The sequence below is a fragment of the Ursus americanus genome, chromosome 22 (assembly GCF_024610735.1).
Source record: "Ursus americanus isolate L20-20 chromosome 22, mUrsAme1.1.p, whole genome shotgun sequence".
Classification (NCBI taxonomy): Eukaryota; Metazoa; Chordata; class Mammalia; order Carnivora; family Ursidae; genus Ursus; species Ursus americanus.
This window is the reverse complement of record NC_142148.1, coordinates 25,706,288-25,727,502: the sequence shown is the minus strand read 5'-3', so window position 1 is coordinate 25,727,502 and position 21,215 is coordinate 25,706,288. Positions and strand designations below refer to the sequence as shown.

The 21,215-nt window shown below is 52.4% G+C and overlaps 1 protein-coding gene across 3 annotated transcripts; it reads left to right on the top strand.

Annotated features, from left to right (window-relative positions):
* Nucleotides 1–672: 672 nt before the first annotated feature.
* On the top strand, nucleotides 673–17,142 carry CCM2L (CCM2 like scaffold protein). Of its 3 annotated transcripts, XM_087853682.1 has the most exons (11): nucleotides 707–787; nucleotides 2,691–2,873; nucleotides 3,023–3,190; nucleotides 4,735–4,818; nucleotides 4,915–5,098; nucleotides 5,701–6,161; nucleotides 9,463–9,598; nucleotides 11,299–11,362; nucleotides 14,280–14,409; nucleotides 14,977–15,115; nucleotides 15,992–17,142. In XM_087853682.1, exons 3-11 carry the CDS (start codon nucleotides 3,116–3,118, stop codon nucleotides 16,303–16,305), a joined length of 1,587 nt encoding a protein of 528 aa, XP_087709808.1. In that variant the 5' UTR covers nucleotides 707–787; nucleotides 2,691–2,873; nucleotides 3,023–3,115; the 3' UTR covers nucleotides 16,306–17,142. The 3 variants fall into 3 exon arrangements, with proteins under 3 accessions (XP_045663055.1, XP_045663056.1, XP_087709808.1); XM_045807099.2 differs by lacking the exon at nucleotides 2,691–2,873 and having other exon boundaries at nucleotides 673–787; XM_045807100.2 differs by lacking the exons at nucleotides 2,691–2,873; nucleotides 11,299–11,362 and having other exon boundaries at nucleotides 673–787; nucleotides 15,992–16,129.
* The last annotated feature ends 4,073 nt before the right edge of the window (nucleotides 17,143–21,215 follow it).

Sequence of the window (21,215 nt, the reverse complement as noted above, 5' to 3'; positions counted from 1 at the left end):
ATTTCATATGTATCAGGAGTTCTTCTAAGTGCATTTAATCCAAGGTCACCATGAGGTCACACGGCTATTATAGATGGGGAGACAAGTGGATAAGGGACTTACCTAAGGTCATCACCCTAGTAAGTGACAAAATCAGGATTCAAACTCAGGCAGCTTATCCTGGAAGCCCATGAATACTGCCTCCCTTAATGGTAACAATTAATTTTTAAAATCCTGACTTGCTCGGACACAGGATTCTATAGGGTAGAAAGCATTTTCCTACCCACTCCGGCATTTATTTCTCCCCACAGCAGCCTGAGAGGGAGGCAGCGTTTATTCGTACTTCACAGGAGGACTGGGCAACCGAGGCTGTGCAAGAGGGAACTGACTTGCCTTCCCAAGGTCACACAAGAAGGTCAGTGGCAGAAATAGGGTTGGAATTTGGGATTCTTGGACTCCAAATTGGGGGGCCCTTCCCCAGCCTTACCCAGTCCCCAAGTTCCCTCACCAGCAGGGCTTCTGGAGGGAGGCTTGAGGCATCTCCCCGGGTCAGCTGCTCTGGCTGGGCTGCCTTCCACTCTTAGCTACAGGGAACTGAGCCCGTGTCCTCCACCCGCCTCCAGCCCCCCACCTCTGCTCGCTATCAGACGGGAGCGGCAGGAACTCCGGGGCTGGTGGAGTTTCCGACCAGGCAGGAAAAAGAACAAAGGAACTGCGTGGGGGGAGAGGGTGAAGGGGATGGCCAGGAGGGTGACAAGAGTGGAGGGGACACTTCACCATGGAATATGAAGTCAAGAAAGGGAAAAAGGTAAGTGGGAGTTTGGGAGGGATGCAGGGGAGAGAAATGTCCCTGGAGCTGGTGAAGTGGGAGGCCTGGGGTGGGGGTGATGGGCAGTGAGTGGCATGGGTAGAGTCTTTCCTCTCATCTGAAAAGACCGTCCTTCCCAAACTTGGGCACTCAGACATTTGGGCTCAAGCTCCCTAACCTGTCTCCCCACTCTCAAGTGGCGTCTGCCATCCCTGGAAGAGACAGACAGACAGACGGGCACCTTCCAGGGAAACCCAGCCAGAGAGATTACTTTGGGAGATACTCCCAACCTGTTTCCACGTCTTTCCTGGGGGTTCTTCAGACTGAGAGACAAACAGACACCTAACAGACCTGTTCCTCTGCTCCTTACCTCCCCAGACAGGAGGACCTCAGCCAGGGCAAATTCTGTGCTATAAGCTGCCTACCCAGGCACTTCTCCTCTGCTGGGTTCCAGCCTAGCCTGCCCCCTCCCCATCCTTATGCCAGGACAGCTCTGCTTCTGAGACCTCGGCCTGAGGGCCATCCCCCCCACCCCCTAGATCCTCACCCTTCCTTACAGTCAGAAGTGTTCTAGTCTGGTTCCCTGGGCGCCTCACCTGGTTGTCTTTGCCATTCAGGGGGTCCCTCAGATTCCAACTCCCACCCCAGCCCTGTTCCTCTAAGAAACGTAGGTCAGGCTGGTCTGAAGGGCTCCCGTGTGAATCATGAGGGCTCAGAAGGGAGTCAAGACATAGCGTTTCTTCTCTCTGGGTTCATTCCTTCTCTAGATATACTGAGCACTTAAATGTGCCAAGCACGGTGGTTGGTACTGGTGATGATATAATGGTGAGCAAATTCAGACAAGGTCTCTGCTCCCTCCCTGGAGCTTGCAGTCTGGTGGGGAAGGCAACTCTTAATTTTTTTTTTTTTAAAAAGCAATGAATACAAAATTGCGTAAGAGACTCCATACACGGTGCTGGGATACAGAATATTAGGGGACCCAGCCCTAGCCTGGTCAGTGTGAGCTGAGATCTGATGCGTGGAAGGAAAGGGGGTAGGGAAGAGCATTTCAGGCAGAGAACAGCATGTGCAAAAGCTCCACAGTGGGAAGCAAAGGAGCAAGTAGGGAGGACTGAAAGATGGCCCTGTAGCTGGAGGGCAGGAGCGAGGGGCCGTGAGGGGTAAGATGAGGCTGGAGAGGTGGGCAGGGCTGGACCATTAGAGGCCACAGACAAAATGCTTACCTCTCCACTACACACACACACACACACACACACACACACACACACACACACTCGCAGACACAGAGTAAAGTCCCAGCTCGGTAGCTGGCTTTCAGGCCTTCTGTGGCCCATTCATCTCATCATTCAGCCTCAACAGACCAGCCTCAGCCAGCCCCGGGGCTTTGCACGCGCGATGCCCTCCGCCTGGAATGCCCTTTCCCTGATCATTTGTTCTCATTTCTCAGAACTTCCAGATACTTCATCTAAGCTCCAAGATACTGGTCTTAGAATATGAGCAGGGCCTGTATCAGAATCACCTGGAGTGTTTGTTAAAACATAGATCACTGGGTCTCACCCCCAAGCTCTGATCCAGTATCTAGGATGGAATGGGAGAATGTGCATTTCTCCTAAGTTCCTCGGTGCTGCTGCTGACCCAGGAACCATACTCCCTGAGAACTGCTCTACTGTAACGCTCACACTTTGCTGTGAGATTTAGATTCCTCTGGGCTGCGCTGGAGCCCTGGAACTGGCTTCTTGAACCTTGCTGTAGGCCATTTTGTATGCAGGTGTCTGCTGGATTGTCCTTAAACATACTTACAACCATTTCTAATTTGGGGAAAGCGCAGAGGATAGGGTGACAAACACCTGTGCATTCACCACTCAGCCACATGGAATCTTAATATTTTTCTTACTTGCCCCAGCCTAGACTCACGCCTTCAGCCCGGGCCTGGGCCTTAGCCGGCCCTCCACATCACCTGAGTGTTGAGAATGGAGGTGTTGGAGCCAGACTGCACTAGTGGTTCGACTGCTACTAGCTGGTGACCTTATCAGCTAGTTCCTTCTCTGAGGCTTAGTTTCTCCATCTGTAAAATGGGATCACAGAGGTACTCCCTTTGCAGAGTCTATGAGAATTAAATTAGGTACTATGTAAGGAAGTAAAATGCCGAATGTGGAAGTGCTCGATAAAGTTAGTTGCTGTTGTTACTGTTGTCCCCCCCCCCCCCCGCCATCTCCCTGCCTCTCCCCCTCCCAGGGCTTTGTATCCCCCATCCGGAGGCTGGTGTTCCCCAAGGCTGGGCGCCGAGCTGCCTTTCGGACCAGTGTGAGCCGCCGGCCCCTGCACTCGATGCCCCTTTACCCCCCTGACTACCTCATCGACCCTCAGATTCTACTGTGTGACTATCTGGAGAAAGAGGTCAAGGTACGTGTGGGATGAGGAGAAGGGTGGGCAGAATCTTGGGATGAGGAGAAAAGGAGGCGTCTTTTCCTCAACTCTCTCAGGGCCCCTGGCTGGGTCTGAAAATGAAGCCGACAAACACAGATGAAAGGAGAGAAGTGTGCACATTTTATCCAATGTTTACACGTCCACGAGAGCCTTCACAAGAGATGGAGGACAAAAGAAGTGACCAGAGCAGGAAGCTTTTATATCTTTTAGACAAACAATAAATTTATGAAGAACTGACAAGGCAGAGGGGTTTGGGCTGGGGGAGTAAAAGGTGAAGAAATAACAAGGTTTGTCTAAACAGCCCTCTCGGCCCTAAATTCCCTGTGTCTGGTGAGAAGGAGGTCTCCCTCCAGGGACACAAGGGTATCTTTCAGGTGGGAGATTTATCTCCTGCTTTCAGGGAAGAGGGGTGGGGGGTGGGGGAAGGTCAGAGTAACCTTCCTGCTTCTACCATTTTCTTCGACTCCTTCAAGCTTAACATATCCAGTGTGCCAAGGTGCCATATTTGGGGGTAGCGTGTTCTGGATCCCACGAGGAGCGACGGTACCTCCCCCTCACACGAAGCCCTCACCAGTCTGTCTACACAGGGGAGGCTCAGGGGCAAGAGACCTGGGCTCCTGCCAGCCTAGCTCCTGCCTTATGCTGCGGACCCTCAGCAAACGACCTCCACCGGCTCAGCCTCAGCGTTTCCATCTCAACATGGGGCTCAAAGCCTACCCCGAGGGGAGAGCACATGGGAAAAGCCATACCCTCCTGTGAGGTTTCACCACAGTAATGTTGCTAGTCGGGCAGTGGATAAGCTTGTTAAAGGAAGCCAGTTCAGCAAGCCAGAGAGGACCGAGCTCACTCAAGGGTTTTACTGTTTCGTGAGCACCATGAAGGAGGATCGGAGAATCCTCACTACCCAAGGAAGATTGATACGGGGGTGGGCGTGTTAGATTTGGCAAACACAGCCTGCCCAGTTAAATGTGAATTTCAGAAAAGCAATGAGTACTTGTTTAATATTAATATGTCCCCAATATTGTATGGGACTAAAAATACTTTTTAAAAAATTTAAAAAGTATTCACTGTTTATGTGAAATTCAAATTTAACTGGCATCTTGTATTTTACCTGGCAACCATATATGGAGGGTAATGCTAACCAATAAATCTACTTAAAAATTGGGGACTGAAATTTCGTAGAGAATAAAAGAAGAAAAAAGTTTGGTGGAATTCACCTAGAAGAACAAAACTAAAAATTAAAAAAACGTTTATTTCTTACATTAAATAACATTAAAGTTCGTGATAACATTAAGTTATAACTAAGAATGAATGAAGAATTATTGTATTGATTTGGGACATTATTTTTGGGGATCTGGCTTCTGTGTCCACCTTAATAGTTATTATCAGGTTATTATTAATTCAGATATTTCTACCTCAGTCTATATACATTGGGTCAGTGAGGAGTTCTGGGTTATCCAAGGCTTTAAGGTGACATCTCTGTGCCTTTCTCCCACCCCTACCTCCCATTTCCTGTCCAGTTCCTGGGCCACCTCACCTGGGTTACCTCCTCACTGAACCCCTCCAGTCGCGATGAGCTCCTGCAGCTGCTGGACACGGCCAGGGTGAGGCCCTGGGGAGGGTTAGGGCTCGGTCTTGTCCCCTTCTTCCTCTCCCACCCGAGGCCCTCGGGGACCCAAGAGCTCCGACCCACCCTGCAGCAGTTGAAGGAGCTGCCGCTGAAGACCACGGCGGAGCAGGACAGTATCCTGAGCCTGTCGGCCCGCTGCCTGCTGCTCACCTGGCGCGACAACGAGGAGCTAATCCTGCGTATCCCCACGCATGAGATCGCCGCCGCCTCCTACCTCCAGGACGACGCACTGCACCTGCTGGTGCTTAAGACCGGTACAGCGGGCAGGGCGGGGAGGCAAACCGGGAGAGAAAGGGCCCTCGCGTCTAGTTTTGGGAAAGGCGTGACGTGGAGTGGAGACGGGATGGGTTGCTGCGGGAGGATGGTGTGTGATGGAAAAGGCCTGACCACAGTACCCTGAGATTAAGGGCAGGCCATGGCCACATACGCAAGAAGACGCGGCCCAAGGTTGAGGTCGAGGTTGAAGGGTGGACGGCCTGGTCCACCAGCCTGAGGCCAGGTAGCGGGGCTGGGAAGGCTGGAGGAGCCCAAATTCTGGGACCTAAAGTTAAGGAGCTCGGGGACGTAGAGCCGGACCGCGGCGGGCTGAGAGCTCGGGCGAGGGGCGGAGTCTGATCTAGGGGCAGGGCCAGATGCCGGGGAGGCGGAGCTCCGGGCTGGGAGAGAAGGTCAGACCCCGAGCAGGACGAGGGTGGAGCCGAGGTCGGGGACTGGCCCCAAAAGCAAGGGCACCGCGGGGGCGGATCTGGCCTCAAGGCTTTGAAGGCAGAGGTGGGGCCAGGCGTCGCGGGTCCCCAACTGTCTGGGGCGGGGGTTCTGAGCCCGGATCTCCTGACCGCCATCCCGCCTCTCCTAGGTCTGGGCGTGGACCCGGTGCCAGCCGGCGTAGACGCCAGCCCCGGCGGCGCGGGGCGCGACCCGGGCCCGCCGGGCGCGGCGCCCGAGAAGCGGCGGGGGGGCACCACGGAGCGGCGCCACACCATCTGCAGCCTGGACTGGCGGATGGCGTGGGGCGGGGGCGCGGGCGCAGAGGCCCGGGCGGGGGGCGGCGGCGGCGGCAGCCTGGAGCGCCAGCGCGCCGGGGCGCGGGCGTCGGGCAGCTGGGAGCGGCGGCAGACGTTCAGCGGCAGCTGGGAGCGGCGGCACGCGGGCGGCGGCGGCGGCGCGGGCAAGCCGGGCGGCAGCTGGGAGCGCAGGCAGGCGGGCGGCGGCGGCGGCAGCTGGGAGCGGCGCCACCCGGGCTCCAACCCGCTAGACCCGCAGGACCCCAGCCCCGACGCCTACTGCAACCTTGTCATCCTGGCTGTGGCCAACAGGGTGAGCCCGAGGGCTCCCGGAGCCCCTGCGCCCTGCCTCCCGGGCGCGTCGGCGGGGGGAGAGGGCGGTGGGGCGGTGGAGGGCGTAGCTCTCCACCCCGCCCCGCCCCGTTCCTGGCGTCTACCCTGGCCTCTTTCCTTCTCCCTCCTGAGGCCCTACCTAGGACTTCAGGTACCACCTGTGTGCCCACGACGCCACAGGGCTTCTAATCTCCAGCTTGGACACCTCCCCCTTGCCATCCCAATGGGATGAAAACTCAAAATAGCCAAACAGACTTGATCCACCCCCTCCTCCAGCCCTGCTCCTTCTCCCACGCTGTCAGTGTCGCCACTACCACAGTAACAATCATGAGGACACTCATTACCAGCACGAATGGAATGCCAACCCTTGCCGGACAAGGAACCAGCATTAATACCTTTCACTCTCTCCCCAATCCCTAGAGGCAAACATTATAACCATCCTTATTCTATAGAGGAGGAAATTGAGACCCAGGGCTAAGTAACTTGTGGAAGGTCACACAGGAAGCGGGTGGTGGTGTCAACACTGGGGCCCAGGAAGTGCAGAGCCCGCACTCTTGTTAACTATGGCAGTCAGCCAAGGCAGAAGCCTTCCATTCTTGCCTTCCTCCCCTCCCCCCATTCTCCATAGTCTTCCTTGCTTTTATTCATTTGACCATTTTTATTGAGCACCAGCTTCGTCCTAGGCATTGGGCTAAGTGCTATGGATGCAGAGATGAACAAGACATATTTGGTGCCCTCCCTTAGGGAGCTCACAATCCAGCAGACACCTTCAAGTCCTGAGCTGTCTAAACTTTTCCTCTGGCCCAGGGCCCCCCAACCCCTCCCCTCACCTGGTACACACCCAAGTGAACAAAGCAGTCTCGTGGCGTTTAAAACACTGAGAACTCCCCAAATTTTCTCTCTCAGCAAATATCCAGATACGTTTCTCCAATCAGCCTCTCCATTTGGTGGGCTAATGACCATCTCAAACCTAACACGTCCGAAGCCAAGCGCCCAATCATTTCCCCCAAACCTGCTCCTCCCTTGGTCTCCCTGTCTTGATTAATGGCAGCTCTGACCTTCCCTCGTTCAGATCAAAACCTGGCATTGATTTGTGGCTCCTCTTGCTCTCACACAACACGCGTTCATTCTGTCAACAAATCCTGTTGGCCCTATTTTTAAAAATATATCCCAAACCTATGTACTTCTCCCATTCTCCACTGTCCCCACCCGGGTCCACGTCCCCTCTTCTACCATCCAGATCATGCACTTAGATCACAGGTTCAGCTCTTGCTTATAATCTGTTCCCCCCACAGTCAGAGCAGTCCTGTTAACACATAAGTCACATCATACCCCTGCTCAAAATCTTCCCGTGGCTCCCCATCTCACTCAGAGTAAGAGCTAATGTCCTTACAACTGCTTATAAGCCCACCTGCCTTATAGTGGTGGCTGAAGCCCATTTCCTCTCTGGACTCGTCTCTTTCTACATCCCCCTTTATGCACTTCACTCCAGCCAGACTGGTCTCCTTGTAGAGTGCAAGAGATCTGTGCATTCTGGATGGTTCACTCTGGTATCTCTGACACCTAAAACAGTGCCTGGCACATGATAAATATTGAATGAATGGACGAAGTGATGCATATTATATTAGTATACCTTGTGATGGGAACCAAGAAGAAAACAAACAGATTGCAGCGATAATGAGGGAAGAGACCCACTTTCCATTGAGAAAGTGAGTCTATGCCTTTCAAACTGAAATGTGAAGGGGAGGAAGGAGTCAGCAAGGTGAAGAGGCAGGAAAATGAATTCTGGGCAGAGGGAACAGTGTACCCTGTTTATCTCACTGGACTGTGAGGGCTTGAGGGTACAGACCTCGTCTAATTCACCCCTGAGACCCCAGAGTCTGGCCCAGTGCCTAAAATAGGACTAAATGAGAATTTGCAAAATGAGTAAATAAATAGAGTTGTTTTTCAGGAGTATCTGATTCTCTGGCCTCCTATCCAAGGCCTTGTGGTCCCAAGGAGGGCACAGGGGTTAGAGTTCAAAAACCTGAGTGCCAAGGGTAACCCATGCTATGAACTTGCTGTGTGAGCTGGGCGAGTTACCTGGCCACTCTACGCCTCAGTGCTTTTAACTATAAAAGATGGATACTCTCTCCCGTGTGTGTTTTGTGGGGTTATTGTAAGGATCAATCCTGCCTCTCCTGGGTTACATTTTAACTTATACCCTGGACTTTTTAGAGGCACAAAATAGGAAATGTACCATGGAGATGGTCTCATCAGTGATTGTCTTTCTGGGTCTTTTGCTTAAAGACATAAAGAGGTAAATCAGAAAGGCAAATTCCGCTTCAAATTTGCAGTCTCGAAAAACTTTCACCCAAGATTTGAAACTCTGGCCTCCTATCAGAGACTGAAGTTTATGTATTTATCCTACTTCCATTTTTGCCCTGGGTGCCAGGAAGCTCATATCTAAATATGGCATCCAGTAGTAGGAACTACATGGAGCCTAAAATTTCCATACATGTAATTCTTCCTCCTCCTAGTAGGTATCAGGAGTCCTGGGTTCTCGTCCTGGCTAATCACTTCACCTCTCTGAGCCTCAACTTCCTACCAGTAAATTTAACTACATTAGGGCTTATTCTATTCTATTCTATTCTATTCTATTCTATTCTATTCTATTCTATTCTATTCTATTCTATTCTATTCTATTTATAAGTAGGCTCCACACCCGGCATGGAGCCCAACGTGGGGCTTGAACTCACGACTGTGAGATAGAGACCTGAGCTGAGATCAAGAGATGGACGGTAGGGGTGCCTGGGTGGCTCAGTCGGTTAAGCAGCTACCTTCGGCTTGGGTCATGATCCCTGGGTCCTGGGATCGAGCCCTGCGTTGGGCTCCTTGCTCAGTGGGGAGCCTGCTTCTCCCTCTCCCCCACTTGTGCTCTCTCTCTCGAATAAATGAATAAAATCTTAAAAAAAAAAGAAGAGTTGGACGCTTAACCAACTGAGCCACCCAGATGTCCCTAGGGCTTATTTTAGATAAACTTCAGGAGGTCCTATGAGTCCCCCAGAAATTTGGGGTGCATTTTTCAGAGCAGAAGACTTAGAGTTGCTGCTGACTCTATTAAGGAGTTCAAGACCCAGAGGATGGCCACATAGTTTTGATGGGGAATGCCCTCCAAGTTGATTTAAAGGTGCCCATAGGTGCGTGTGTGGCCCTGCGAGCCTCCTCGCACTGTTTAAGGGAGGAGGGGTGTCCTGGGCACTGGAGAGGCCCTGAATGCTCTGTCCTCCTCCCTGGGCCAGGATGCCGCTGAGGAGTCCTGTGCCCTCATCTGTCAAGTCTTCCAGATCATCTACGGGGACCAGAGCATTGAGTGCGTGGACCGGGCCGGCTACCACTACACGTCCACGCCCGAGCGGCCATGGCTCTGCAGCCGCAGTGAGTACTGGAACTCTTGGCAACCCCCCTCCCGACGCCGTGAGACATCCCAAAAGGCCAGGGAGGGGGGCTGCCCTAGGACTCAGGGCCAGTGAACGCCTTTAGGGGTCCTGGTCTCTACCACAATCACCGTGTCCCCCCCTATCCCCGCCGCCCTTAGTGGTTAAAATAAAATGTCAATTTTCACAATGACCTCAAACTTAGCTTCTTCACAGATGTTCTGATTGCCAGATTCAGAATGAGCCCCTCAAAGCTGAACTTTTTTCCCCGCTTTAGTTTTTGATGTCCTTGCTTTGCAGAATCCAAACACATACATTGTCTATTTACTGAGTTGTCTAGCTCCACTAGGAATCTAGGTCAAAACCAAGATTTCCAGACCCACCCTTGAATGCAGTCAAGGGCTAGAATGAGAATGAGACTAATAGAGGCATTTCTTGAGCACCAACTGTGTGGCAAGCACAGTACGAATGTGCCAAGTCTTATTGAATCCCCATGGCAACCTTGTCGGTCCTATCTGCCACTGTATCCCCTGTGCCTAGCACGGGACCAGGGACATCACAGATGCTCAACAAGTATTTTTTGAGTAGATGAAAGAACTCTCTGAAGCCTTATGATTCCAATTTTACAAATGAGGACATTAAGGCTCAGAGTAGTCAATAAATTGCTCAAGGTCACACAGCGAGTAAGTGGCAGAGTCGGGATCCAAACCCAGGTGTGCCTGATTTCTAAAGCTTCTATCTGCAGCAGCCGTACTCCCATGCTGCCTTCAAGGCCACTAAATGAATTTCCTCAGCCACAGCCCCCGCAATGTGATCCCTGGCTGCGTAACTCCAGCAACAGCGCTCCTTCCTCCCGGAGGCACTCTGATCCGTGGGAACCGTGGTTATTGGGAAGTTGGGATGGTTCATCAACTCTCAAAGGATGATGACTAAATTAATGAGATAAGTCAACAAATATTTCAACAAATTCATTCTATTCAACAAAGATTTACTGAAGCGCCTGCTATCACCAAGGTATACGTGAGCAAAACCAGATGGGGCCGGGCTCTCACAAGGCTTGCCTTGTTGACGTAGGCCCATGGTATTAAATAGTTACCCAAATAAAATGTAGCCACACACGTACTCTGAGAACACAAACTGGGGAACCGGCCTCACCTGGGAAGTCAGGGGGGCTTCCTGAGGAAGTGACACTGAGTGAGCCAAGATCAGAAGGGTAAGGCTATTGGATTCAGAGAGGTAACAGGGCTAGGCAGAGAGCGGGTTCCCTGTAAAGGGTGCTTCTAACCTCTCAAGATTTAGGGTTCTTTCCCTCAAAGTTCTTTCTTTTTTCTTGCCTCAAACAGTTTTCAAAACATTCCCTCCCCTGTTCCCTCACCTGCTATTCCCAAGACCCCCACGAGGCAGGCAGGAAGGTGGTATTGTCCCAACCTTGGGGAAGTTGAGGGCCAGGAGAGAGGAAGTGAGTTGCCCAAGGCTGGCTGTGTGTGGGTGGTGGGGGTAGGAATCGTGGTCAAAATCTTCCAGCGGCGGCCTAATTTCACTCAGGGTCAAAGTGAACACCCTTACGGTTGCTTACAAGGCCATCCATGCTCTAGCCACCATCCCAAGCACAGGGAGGGGCTGAGGTTGGGGCCTCAGGGAGCTGGGGATGTCTGTCCCTGGTCCGCTGCCTCTAACAGCCTGTCTGTCTGCTGACCCCAGGTGAGAGCTGCCGCACGGATGGGACGTGCGCCTATGACGCCGACTTCAGCTGCTGCAGCTCCTTGTGGGTACCACCACCCTGCCCGCCCCCACCCCCGTGCCCCTGCAGAAACAGGGTCACTCTTCTGGGCATTCTTGAGCCCCCTGTGGGCAAGAGAGGGTGGAAGAAAATGACCCCCCCTCGATTTGTGCTGACGCCCTGGGCCCTGAGGGAGGGGTAGGTAAACTGACTTCTCCCAGCTTCAGTGAGCGCAGAGGATCCAGACCCAGACTCCGAGAGGCCCAGGGGAGAGCCAGAACCCAGAATTCGGCCCATGTAGGCCTGCAGTTCTCTGCCTGTCATCCAGACATAGTGGCCTTCAGACTCCAAATCACAGCTAATGCCAACAAATAATTGTGGCTTACCCTAGTTTTAATTCCATGCCATAGAAAAGCCTAAAAAAGATAGAGCTTTAAACAAGATAGAGCTTCCCCCCTCCCCCGCCCTTGTCTTTTACATAAAATAGACCAGGAGTTTATGGCCTTATGGTCAGCAGGGGTCCAGGTTTCTCTTCCTCCTCCCTCCCCAGCACTTGCTCCCTTCCTCTAAGTCACCTCATGGACCATGGATGATGGTCAACGCTGCAGTCATCGTGGCGGCCTGCCAGGGGCCTCAGTAGAGAGCCTCGCTGGGAGTACACCTGACACTTCTGCTTATGTCTCATTGGCCAGAACTTGGTCACGTGGCCACCACTAGCTGCCAGCAAGGCTGGGAAGGGCAGTGTTAACAAACTCACCTGGGAACATTGTCCAGGGTTCTGTTTAGTGTGATCAACCCTCCCCCCAGCCCCAGAATTGAGGGGGTTCCCAGGACATGAGAATTTCAGTACTAACACCAGGGAAGTCCCAGGCAAACTGGGACAAGTCGGTCATGCCGGTTCTGTTACTAACGCCTTAGGCTTGACAGGTAGCGATCTCTGCCGGTAATATACACCTTACCTTTTTTTCCTCTTTGGTGGCAATATATTCGCCTTCTTAATGCTGTGTGGTCTTGGGCCAGTCCGTAAACCACCTGCTATCTGCTGGAGAGATGGCAATCATGGTCATGATGAATTTTTGAGCTTGCTGTGTACCTAGGGCTGTTCTATAAAGCACTTCATTTTTTTAAAAAAGTAAACTCTACCCTCAATGTGGGGCTTGAAATCACAACCCCAAGATCAAAGTCATATGCTCTACCAACTGAGCCAGCCCGGTGCCCCCAAGTGCTTCCTTTTTTTTTTAATTTATTTTTTTTAAAGATTTAATTTATTTATTTGACGCAGAGAGAGAGAGCACAAGCAGGGGGAGCAGTAGAGGGAGAGGGAGAAACAGGCTCCCCACTGAGCAGAGAGCCCGATGTGGGGCTCGATCCCAGGACTCCAGGATCATGACCTGAGCAGAAGGCAGGCTCTTAACTAACTGAGCCACCCAGGTGCCCCACGCTTCATTTTTAAAAAAATCAACATAGCAATATTACAGTGGTTATTGTTTATTTATTGCCTATAGTCCATAACTCTAAGTGCTGTACAAATAGACTCCTCTAATTTTTATGACATCAATTTTTGTCATCCCATTTTACAGATGGAGAAACTAAGGAATAGAGAAGCTAAGCAGCTTGCCCAGGGTCAAGCAGATAGTAAGTTGTGGGCCTGAGATTTGAATCTGAGCAGGCAAGCTCCAGGTCCACATCCCTTAAACACTATGCTACACTGCTTTTCTGTAGCCAATAACGCAAGATGGTTCTGGAACAATTTAGAAACCAGGAGGCAGGTTGACTTTTTTTTAGAGAGAGAGAGAGCAGGGGGAGGGGCAGAGGGAGAGAGAATCATTTATTTTTAAAAAGATTTTATTTATTCATTTTGAGGGAGAGAGAGAGGGAGGGAGCACACAGGCACAAGCAGGGGGAGGGGCAGAGGCAGAGAGAGAGAGAGAATCCCAAGCAGACTCCACGCTGAGCCCCATGTGGGGCTCCATCCCACAACTGTGAGATCACGACCCGAGCTGAAATCAAGAGTCGGATGCTTAACAGACTGAGCCACTCAGGCGCCCCAGGTTGACTGTTCATTAAGCGAGATTTCTTGAGTACCCGTCATGCGCCAGAGACTGTCCTGTGTGGTAGGGTTACAGTGGGGAACAAGACAAGGACGAGACCTGTGCTTGACACAGAGCAGGTAGTTAACAAATGAAGAAACCGAGGTCCCTGCTCTTGCGTGGTTTACGGCAAGCACGGTTATAGTGTCTAGCACAGGAGACGATGAAATAATAGAAATAAGTGTTTAATAGCGTTTAATAGAAATAAGCGTTAATGATAAGCACGAAAGAGAATAAGCACCTCAGGGTACAAGAGAGAGACCAAGGGAGCCTGCCTCATCCGGGGAGCCAGGAGGGCCTCGCAGAGCTGATGACACTTGAACTGAGACCCAGAGGTGGAAAAGGGAAGAGCGCCGAGGGGCAGACAGTGCAAGCGTTCTGAGCGGGATGAAACTTGGTGGATTTGAGGAGCAGCCAAGAGGCCGCCGTGGACATTGATGGGATCTGGAAAGGCCTCGCATGCCATGGTTACACTTATGGGTTTGTGACCACATCTGTCAGAGGATTTAACCCAGTCATTGGGAGAGGGGGTCAGGGAAGACTTTGTCAAGAAGGTGACATTTAAGCTCCAATGATGAGTGAGAGTTAGTTGACCAAAAGATAAGGGGGAGAGAGCCATTCCAGGCAGAGGGAACAGCATGTGCAAAGGCCCAGAGGTAAAGAGGTATTTGGAGCATGCAGAACAAGGGCGTGATGAGGCATTAGAGGCAGCCAGGGCCGGATAATGTGGGGCCTTGGAGGCCAAAATGGGATCAAGGATGAGGCCTCAGGCCCAGAGCATCGGCAGCTGTGCCTTCTCACCTCCACCTGCTGCAGGGAGAGGAGCTGGAGGGAGGTGAGTGAGCCCACCCCCTTTCTGCCTGTCTCTGCAGCAATGGCTCCCAGGATACATTTGAAGCGTGTTATAGTGGCACGTCCACACCCTCTTTCCATGGCTCCCACTGCAGCGGCAGTGACCACAGCGGCCTGGGCCTCGAGCAGTTGCAAGATTACATGGTCACGGTGAGCTGGGGCCGGCAGTGTGAACAACACAAGCAAAGGCCTGGAGGCTGGAGAAAGCACGGGGAGTGTTTCAGGAATCGTGAATAATCCTGACGTAACTGAAGCAGACGTTGAAGATCAGGGTGGGACACGAGGTTAGGAAAGTAAACTGAGGCCAGCTTGCGAAGGCCTTAACTCATGTCAGCTAGCATTAATCGAGTGTTTGCTGTATACCAGGTACTGTTCTATGCACTTGTATGCATTTATTTGAATCCTCCCAATGACCAAAATGGGAGGTGCCAGCATTATCCTCACTATATATAAGAAAAGCAAGGGTCAAGGAGGTTGTCACCTACCCAAGATCACAGAGCTGATCGACCAAGCGACCAGGATTTGAACTCAGGCAGCCTGAGTCCACATCCCATGCTAAGACGCAGTCCAGAGGGACGAGATGCCCCCCAGGAGGCCATGGGAGGGTTTCAAGGGAAGTCTTGGCCAAATATACCCTTACGGAGGGCTCTGGGTCTTTGAGACAAAGGTTGGGTGGGGATTGCTCTCCGGGACTGATCTTGGATGTTGTCCCTGCAGTTGCGGAGTAAACTGGGGCCCCCTGAGATCCAGCAGTTCGCAATGCTGCTGCGGGAGTACCGGCTGGGGCTGCCTATCCAGGACTACTGCGCGGGCCTGCTGAAGCTCTATGGAGACCGGCGCAAGTTCCTCCTCCTTGGTGAGCCCCCTGCCGCCCCCCCAAGCTCAGCCAAGGCCCCAACATGGTCCATGATGTCCCCAATCAGGTATCAGGCTACAGGTGCTCACTGCTATTCTTCAGCCTGCAATAAAGCCAAGATCGTGAAATCCATGGTGCGTTTGAGGAGCTAGGTGTAGAGCAGAGGAGGGACTTGCTTGCAGTCACGGCGCATGAGAAGAGAGCCCTAGTATAACCACGCACCTTCACAGCAAAGCTGGGTGAGGGAATGATTCTCCCCGTTTACCGCACGGGGCAACTGAGGCTCACAGAGGCTAAGGAACTTGTCCGAGGTCACACAGCTGGTAAGGAAGGCTAATAATAGCACCAGGAATAGGACAAGGTAGAACCTTATTGCCCCCGTATTGCAGATGAGGAAACTGAGGCTCCCCGTATTGCAGGTGAGGAAGCAGAGTACTGAAGTCGCATAGCTAGTGAGTAGGGATGAAAGCAAACGAAGCTGACTTGTCTGGGACACTCAGTGTGTGCTAAGCACCTCCTCACATCCCTGCCGGGAGAACTGGTGCAATTATCTCAGTTTTACAGGCAAGGAAAGTAAGGCTCGGAGTAGCTATTTAATGAGGGTCACACAAGTCATAAATGGGACTATAACCGTTACAATAATAGCAACAAGCTAACCTGTAGTGAACATTTACTCTGTGCCGAGCATTAGGTCATTATTCTCTGGCACAGAGCCGAGGAACTTGTGCAAGACCACACACCGGCCAGCGGCGGGGTGGGGATCTTAACGCAGATCTCTGGAGAAGGTGGTTCCAAGGTGGGAGGGGGAGGGGAGGGGGAGGGGAGGGGAGGGGAGGGCCCGCCCCCGAGGAGTCCCCCTGCCTGTCGGCCCCGCAGGGATGCGGCCCTTCATCCCGGACCAGGACATCGGCTACTTCGAGGGCTTCCTGGAGGGCGTGGGCATCCGCGAGGGCGGCATCCTCACCGACAGCTTCGGCCGTATCAAGCGCAGCATGAGCTCCACGTCGGCGTCTGCGGTGCGCAGCTACGACGGCGCGGCCCAGCGGCCCGAGGCGCAGGCCTTCCACCGGCTGCTGGCCGACATCACACACGACATCGAGGCCCTGGCCCCCGACGACGACGAAAGCACAGATGAGGAGGCCCGGGACTCCCCGGGCGGGGGCGACACGGCGGAGGACAACTACCTGTAGCCGCAGCCCCTGTGGACAGCGGGAACGCACCCGCACTGCCGCCTGCATCTCACTAGCTCCTGCCTGTGGCTCCCCGGGCCCAGGAACCCCCTCGCCACAGACGCGGGCCTGCACTCCCCCACGGGATCCGTCCCTGCCCTCGGGGCCGCAGTCCCTGCAATACCGAGAATGTCCTGCAGGGGGCGGGGCTCTAAAGTTGCGAGCAGCCGCCTGAGGCTCAGCGGGCCCCTCCGCCAGACCCCGAAGGGCAGCGCCATACTTTGTCCCACTAGCCCCAGGCGCGGCCCCAGGACAACTCGCTTTTCCCGCGACTTCCGCAGCTTTCTGAGTCCAGGGAGGGATGAGGGGTGGGCTCCACCTGCTGGCCGACTGAGAAAAGATTTCCCAGAGCCCACCGACGGCTGTTCCTCCTATTTTACAGTTTGAGAAACTGAGGTTCAAAGAAGGGGAAGGAACTTGAGGGAATCTCCTGTTTCTCCTCAAACTGGCACTCTAAACGGCAGGGTCGCCCCTCCGCTGCTGGCAGGAATTGGGTCCTGTGAAATACAGGTTTTTCCCTACCGGCAGTTGAGTCAGAAGTAGGTGATGGGGGTCCCGGTCCTGGCCCTAAGACTGAACAAGTTGCTTGTTCAGATCTTGAATTTGGAGCCAGACAGACCTAGGGCTCCTGTCCGGTTAGCGTTCTCACCTCTTGGTGACTTCCATTCCCTCAGGTCGGATGCGATGGGCCCCTCCCACTTCACAGGGTGGTTCTGGGGACTAACAAAAGTCGAGACCTCAGTGTTGGGTCCAGCACATGATAGGCACCCAATAAAAGCTGTTCCCTTCCACGTCGAACACTTTCGGACTTGGTCGCCAGTCTTGCCTGGGAGCAGTGGGGTGGGAACTGAGGTGGGGGTGGGCTGTAAGAAGACCCTTGAGGGAAGTGTGTGAAGAGGAAATAGGACTTGTTCCTCACGGCTCTGTTGCACCCTGGCTCTGGGCTCAAGCCCCAAATGAAAAGTCCCCAAGACTCTGCAGGCTGCCATCACGGGAGTCCGGGGTAGTTGAAGAAACCTGGTGGCAGGGTTGGCGAGGTAGAGAAGTCAGCGTAAGGACAACATTCAACGCGGCCTGCGTAAAGGCTTGGAGGCTAAAGGGAATGAGCCCTGAGAGGAGGCCAGAGACTCACACAGAACTGCAAAAATGTATTTGTAAAACTTTACAGAGCCTTCCATGGCCAGACACATGGTACTTACCGTGAGGTAGGTACAATTATCACCAATTTTAAAGTAATATTATTATTACGGCTTCGGGTCCAGAGTTCCATGATTTATCCTCAGTCCGTGGCAAACGGCCATCCCATATAATTAGTCCTTCAAGGCCCTCTGATGTTTTATTTTCTTTATTTCACCCCTCTAGCCAAGCATTGCCCACACGGCTTCCCCTCCCCACTGTGTGCACTCACCCTATGTCCCTGATCTATGTCCCTGAACATAAAATACACAGCGCTTTGCGCGTGCGTTGACGTGACATGAATGGTGTTGGGTAAAGATCTCGTTCTGTTGCTTTCTTTTCTCACTCCATCATATGGTTTTTAAGTTCGACCCATGCTGCTGTGAGAAAATCAAATTGCTGCGAAGCATTCCAAGCTGAGCATGCGTGGTTTTATTTATCCACCCCCACCCCCCAGTGTTGGACACCCAGGTGGCTTCCAACTTCCTCTCATTACAAACAACACTGTGGTGAACACCTTTGAACATGACCCTATGGGCCTCTGTGAAAATTTCTTTGGACCCTACACCCGAGTGGAATTAGTAGATTGCATATGTGTTTTCAATGTCACTAAATTCTATTAGTGGCATGTGAAAGATGCTTGTCTCCCCACATTTTCATTAGCTTTTACATTAGCTGACTGTAATTTTTGCCTGTAGTTTGGGGGTAAGGTGGCATCTCATTGTTTGAATTTCTCTGATAATATGAGATTCGGCATCTTCTGTATTTGTCAGGCGGGCTTCCCCTTCAGTGAACTGCCCCTTCATGGCTTGTGCCCATTATCTCTTGGGTTTCCTATCTTTTTCTTGTCAATTTGCAGAAGTAGCTTGTAAATTTTAGATATTAATATCTTTTTGGATGTTGATGTTCCCAATATTGTCCCCAATATGTTGCTCAGGTCGGGTTTGTCTATGGCAGTGGTTCTCAAACTTTACCATGCACCAGAATCTTCTGTAAGGCTTGTTAAAGCACAGATTGCTGAGCCCCACCCCAGAGTTTCTGACTCAATAGAGCAGGGCTGGGACCCGAGATTCTGCATTTCTAACAAGTACTCAGGTGATGCTGATGGTCCAGGGAGCACCCTTTGCAAACCACTGGCCCATTGTGCCTTCCTTTGAACGAATTTGTTCCATTGAACAAACACTTAATTTTGATGTTTTCAATGTATTTATCTTCATTTTACGGATGAGGGAACGAACTGGAGCTTAAGGAGGTGAAGTGACTGACCCAAGGTCACACGGTAAGCTGGGATTTGGACCCATATCTGGCCAACCCCAGAGCCCATAGTCCTAACTGCTCTGCTATCCTGTCCACCAGCTTTTGGGATGTAGTGACCACAGGCTGAGCATTTGTCCTGAAACTATAGGGAACTTTAATAAGTTCCTGTGTGAGGCAGACGCAGAGGGAGAAGCACAGCGACGGGGCTGCTGAGAGTCCCTGGGCAGTTCTTACCCCATAGCTCCGGGGATGGAGCAATTTCCCTCACACCCCCAGGAAGTCCCCACCCATCCCGGAACGACCGTCTTACCAAAGTCATGTAACCCCTTGGTTTCTGAGGTCCAAAGGGCCCTGTCTGGGGCAGTCCAGGCTCTGAGCATGAGGACTCGGGCCCCACTTCCTCCTGTAGCATCCAGAGACCCTTCCAGGATCACTTCCCATTGTGGTTTCATTCCTGGCACTGCAAGAGGGGGAAAACCCTGGGCGGGGGGACAGCTGCTTCCCAAAGACCTCTAGGGGTGGGGTAACGATGGGACTTCCCTTCTGGCTAGATCTCCTGGGGACAGTTTTGATCCAGGGACAAGTGGTGACGTTAGTGAAATTGTCTCCAGCTGCCCCTTACAGTGTGGCTCGTTTCACTTTGGGGCCCTGCAACGTCCTACTCCCTCCCAGCGTCCCACCAGAGACTCCTAGCTGACCTTCACAACGGCATGTTGGGGAGGAGTCCTCGGGCCACCGTCCTTCCACCACCAAATGTTTAGAGAACGTGCACTCTGTACCAGGCATTGTGCTAGACAGGAGGGCGACACAGAGCAATCCCTGTCCCCTGGGGAGCTCACGGCTTGATGGGGGAGACAGGTCCCCAAATAATGACAAGATAAAGTTCTCAATTATGAAATCAAAGAGTGAGCCTAGCTCTTCCTAGGGAAAACAGAAAAGGCTTTGCAGAGGGGGTGATTTACAAACAGGACTTTGAAGGATGAGCAAGACTTTTGGCAGGTAGAGGAAGGTAGACAGGAGAGCCCTCCGGGTGGGGCCATCATGAGCAAAGGGCAGGGAGCTCGAAGGAGCACGGCACACTTCAACACTGGTAGCCAGTTCGCTCTACCGCAGTGGTCAGGCACCCCGGCCCCGGGGCTCAGACTGAGTGAGTTTTGAATCCCAATTCTATCATCTGCTAGATGGGTGACCTTGGATAAGCTCCTCAGTGACTCTGGTCTTGGTTTCCTCATCTATAAAATGGGGATAATAATAGCATCACCCTCATAGATCCCGTAGACTGTTGCAAGACTTCAGCAAGATCCGTGTGAAAGTACATACAGTAAGTGCTCAATAAATGTGACCGTAACTATTGCTGGAGGAACATGGGGTGTGGAGGGTGAGAAGCCGGACTTATAGGAGAGGAAAGCAGAAGAGTGGGCCGATTAAGAAGGCCCTTGAAGTGCAAGTAAAGGGGATTGACCGAAAGGGCTTGCGTTTTGCTGAAGTGGGTCTGGCTGCTTGGAGAGGGTTGACTGGAGGGCAGAGGAGAGTCTGGGCCCTGGGAGCTGGGGCAGGACTTGATGACTGAGGCTGAGACCTGACTCAGATGGGGTAGGAGGAAGGAAGAGGAGAGAGCACGTTCAGGGAGGGGCAGGGGCAAGAGGGCTCCCCCCCAGCTCAGATACGCTGACTCTCACATCCTTTGATTAGATTCATTCATTCGTTCGTTCCTTCCTTCCTTCATTCCGCAGCTGTTTTTTCAGAACTCGAACCCTGGCCTCATGGTGTTTACATTCTAGAAAGTTTATATTACTATTAAGTAATGTTGCTTGGAGTTTCCCGATAGTCTCCACCCATTCAGGCTTCAATGATCAGAAATTGGCAGCCCTACTGGTGTGTCCTCCCATTTTTTGTCTATCCTCAGACATTTCAGATGAAGGGCAAAGGGTCTTAGAGCCAGGCCAGCCTGTCCTGCCCACTTCCTGTGATGGTGAGTTCACTGTCTCCTGTGACAGCCCTTTCCATCCAGTGCAAGAGTTAACCACTGCCTCCTTGCCCACCCCATCTCCCAGCCCACGACGGGAACCCTACGGGGCACAGCTACTCCCTTAGACCGTGGGCAGCTCTGCGGTGATGCCCAGAAAATGACACGACCTGCAGAAACTTCTCATTTCTGTCTAAAAGCGACTTGTTCCAAAAAACAAACCAAAAACCCCCCGTTTTTGAGGCTTATCATGTAGACAAAAGGGATAATGCGTTTGATGTGTAAAGAGGATGTTCCAGTAAATAATAAACAATAGAAAAATAGGCAAATTATTGTACAGTCCACAGAAAAGAAAATACAAGTAACTCTGAAATGTGGCAAGTGCCAGCCTCACCCAAGTAAGAGAAACACACATCAAGAGAACATTGTTCAGTCACTGGATTGGCTTGGTTTGGAAGTCTGGTCACTTACC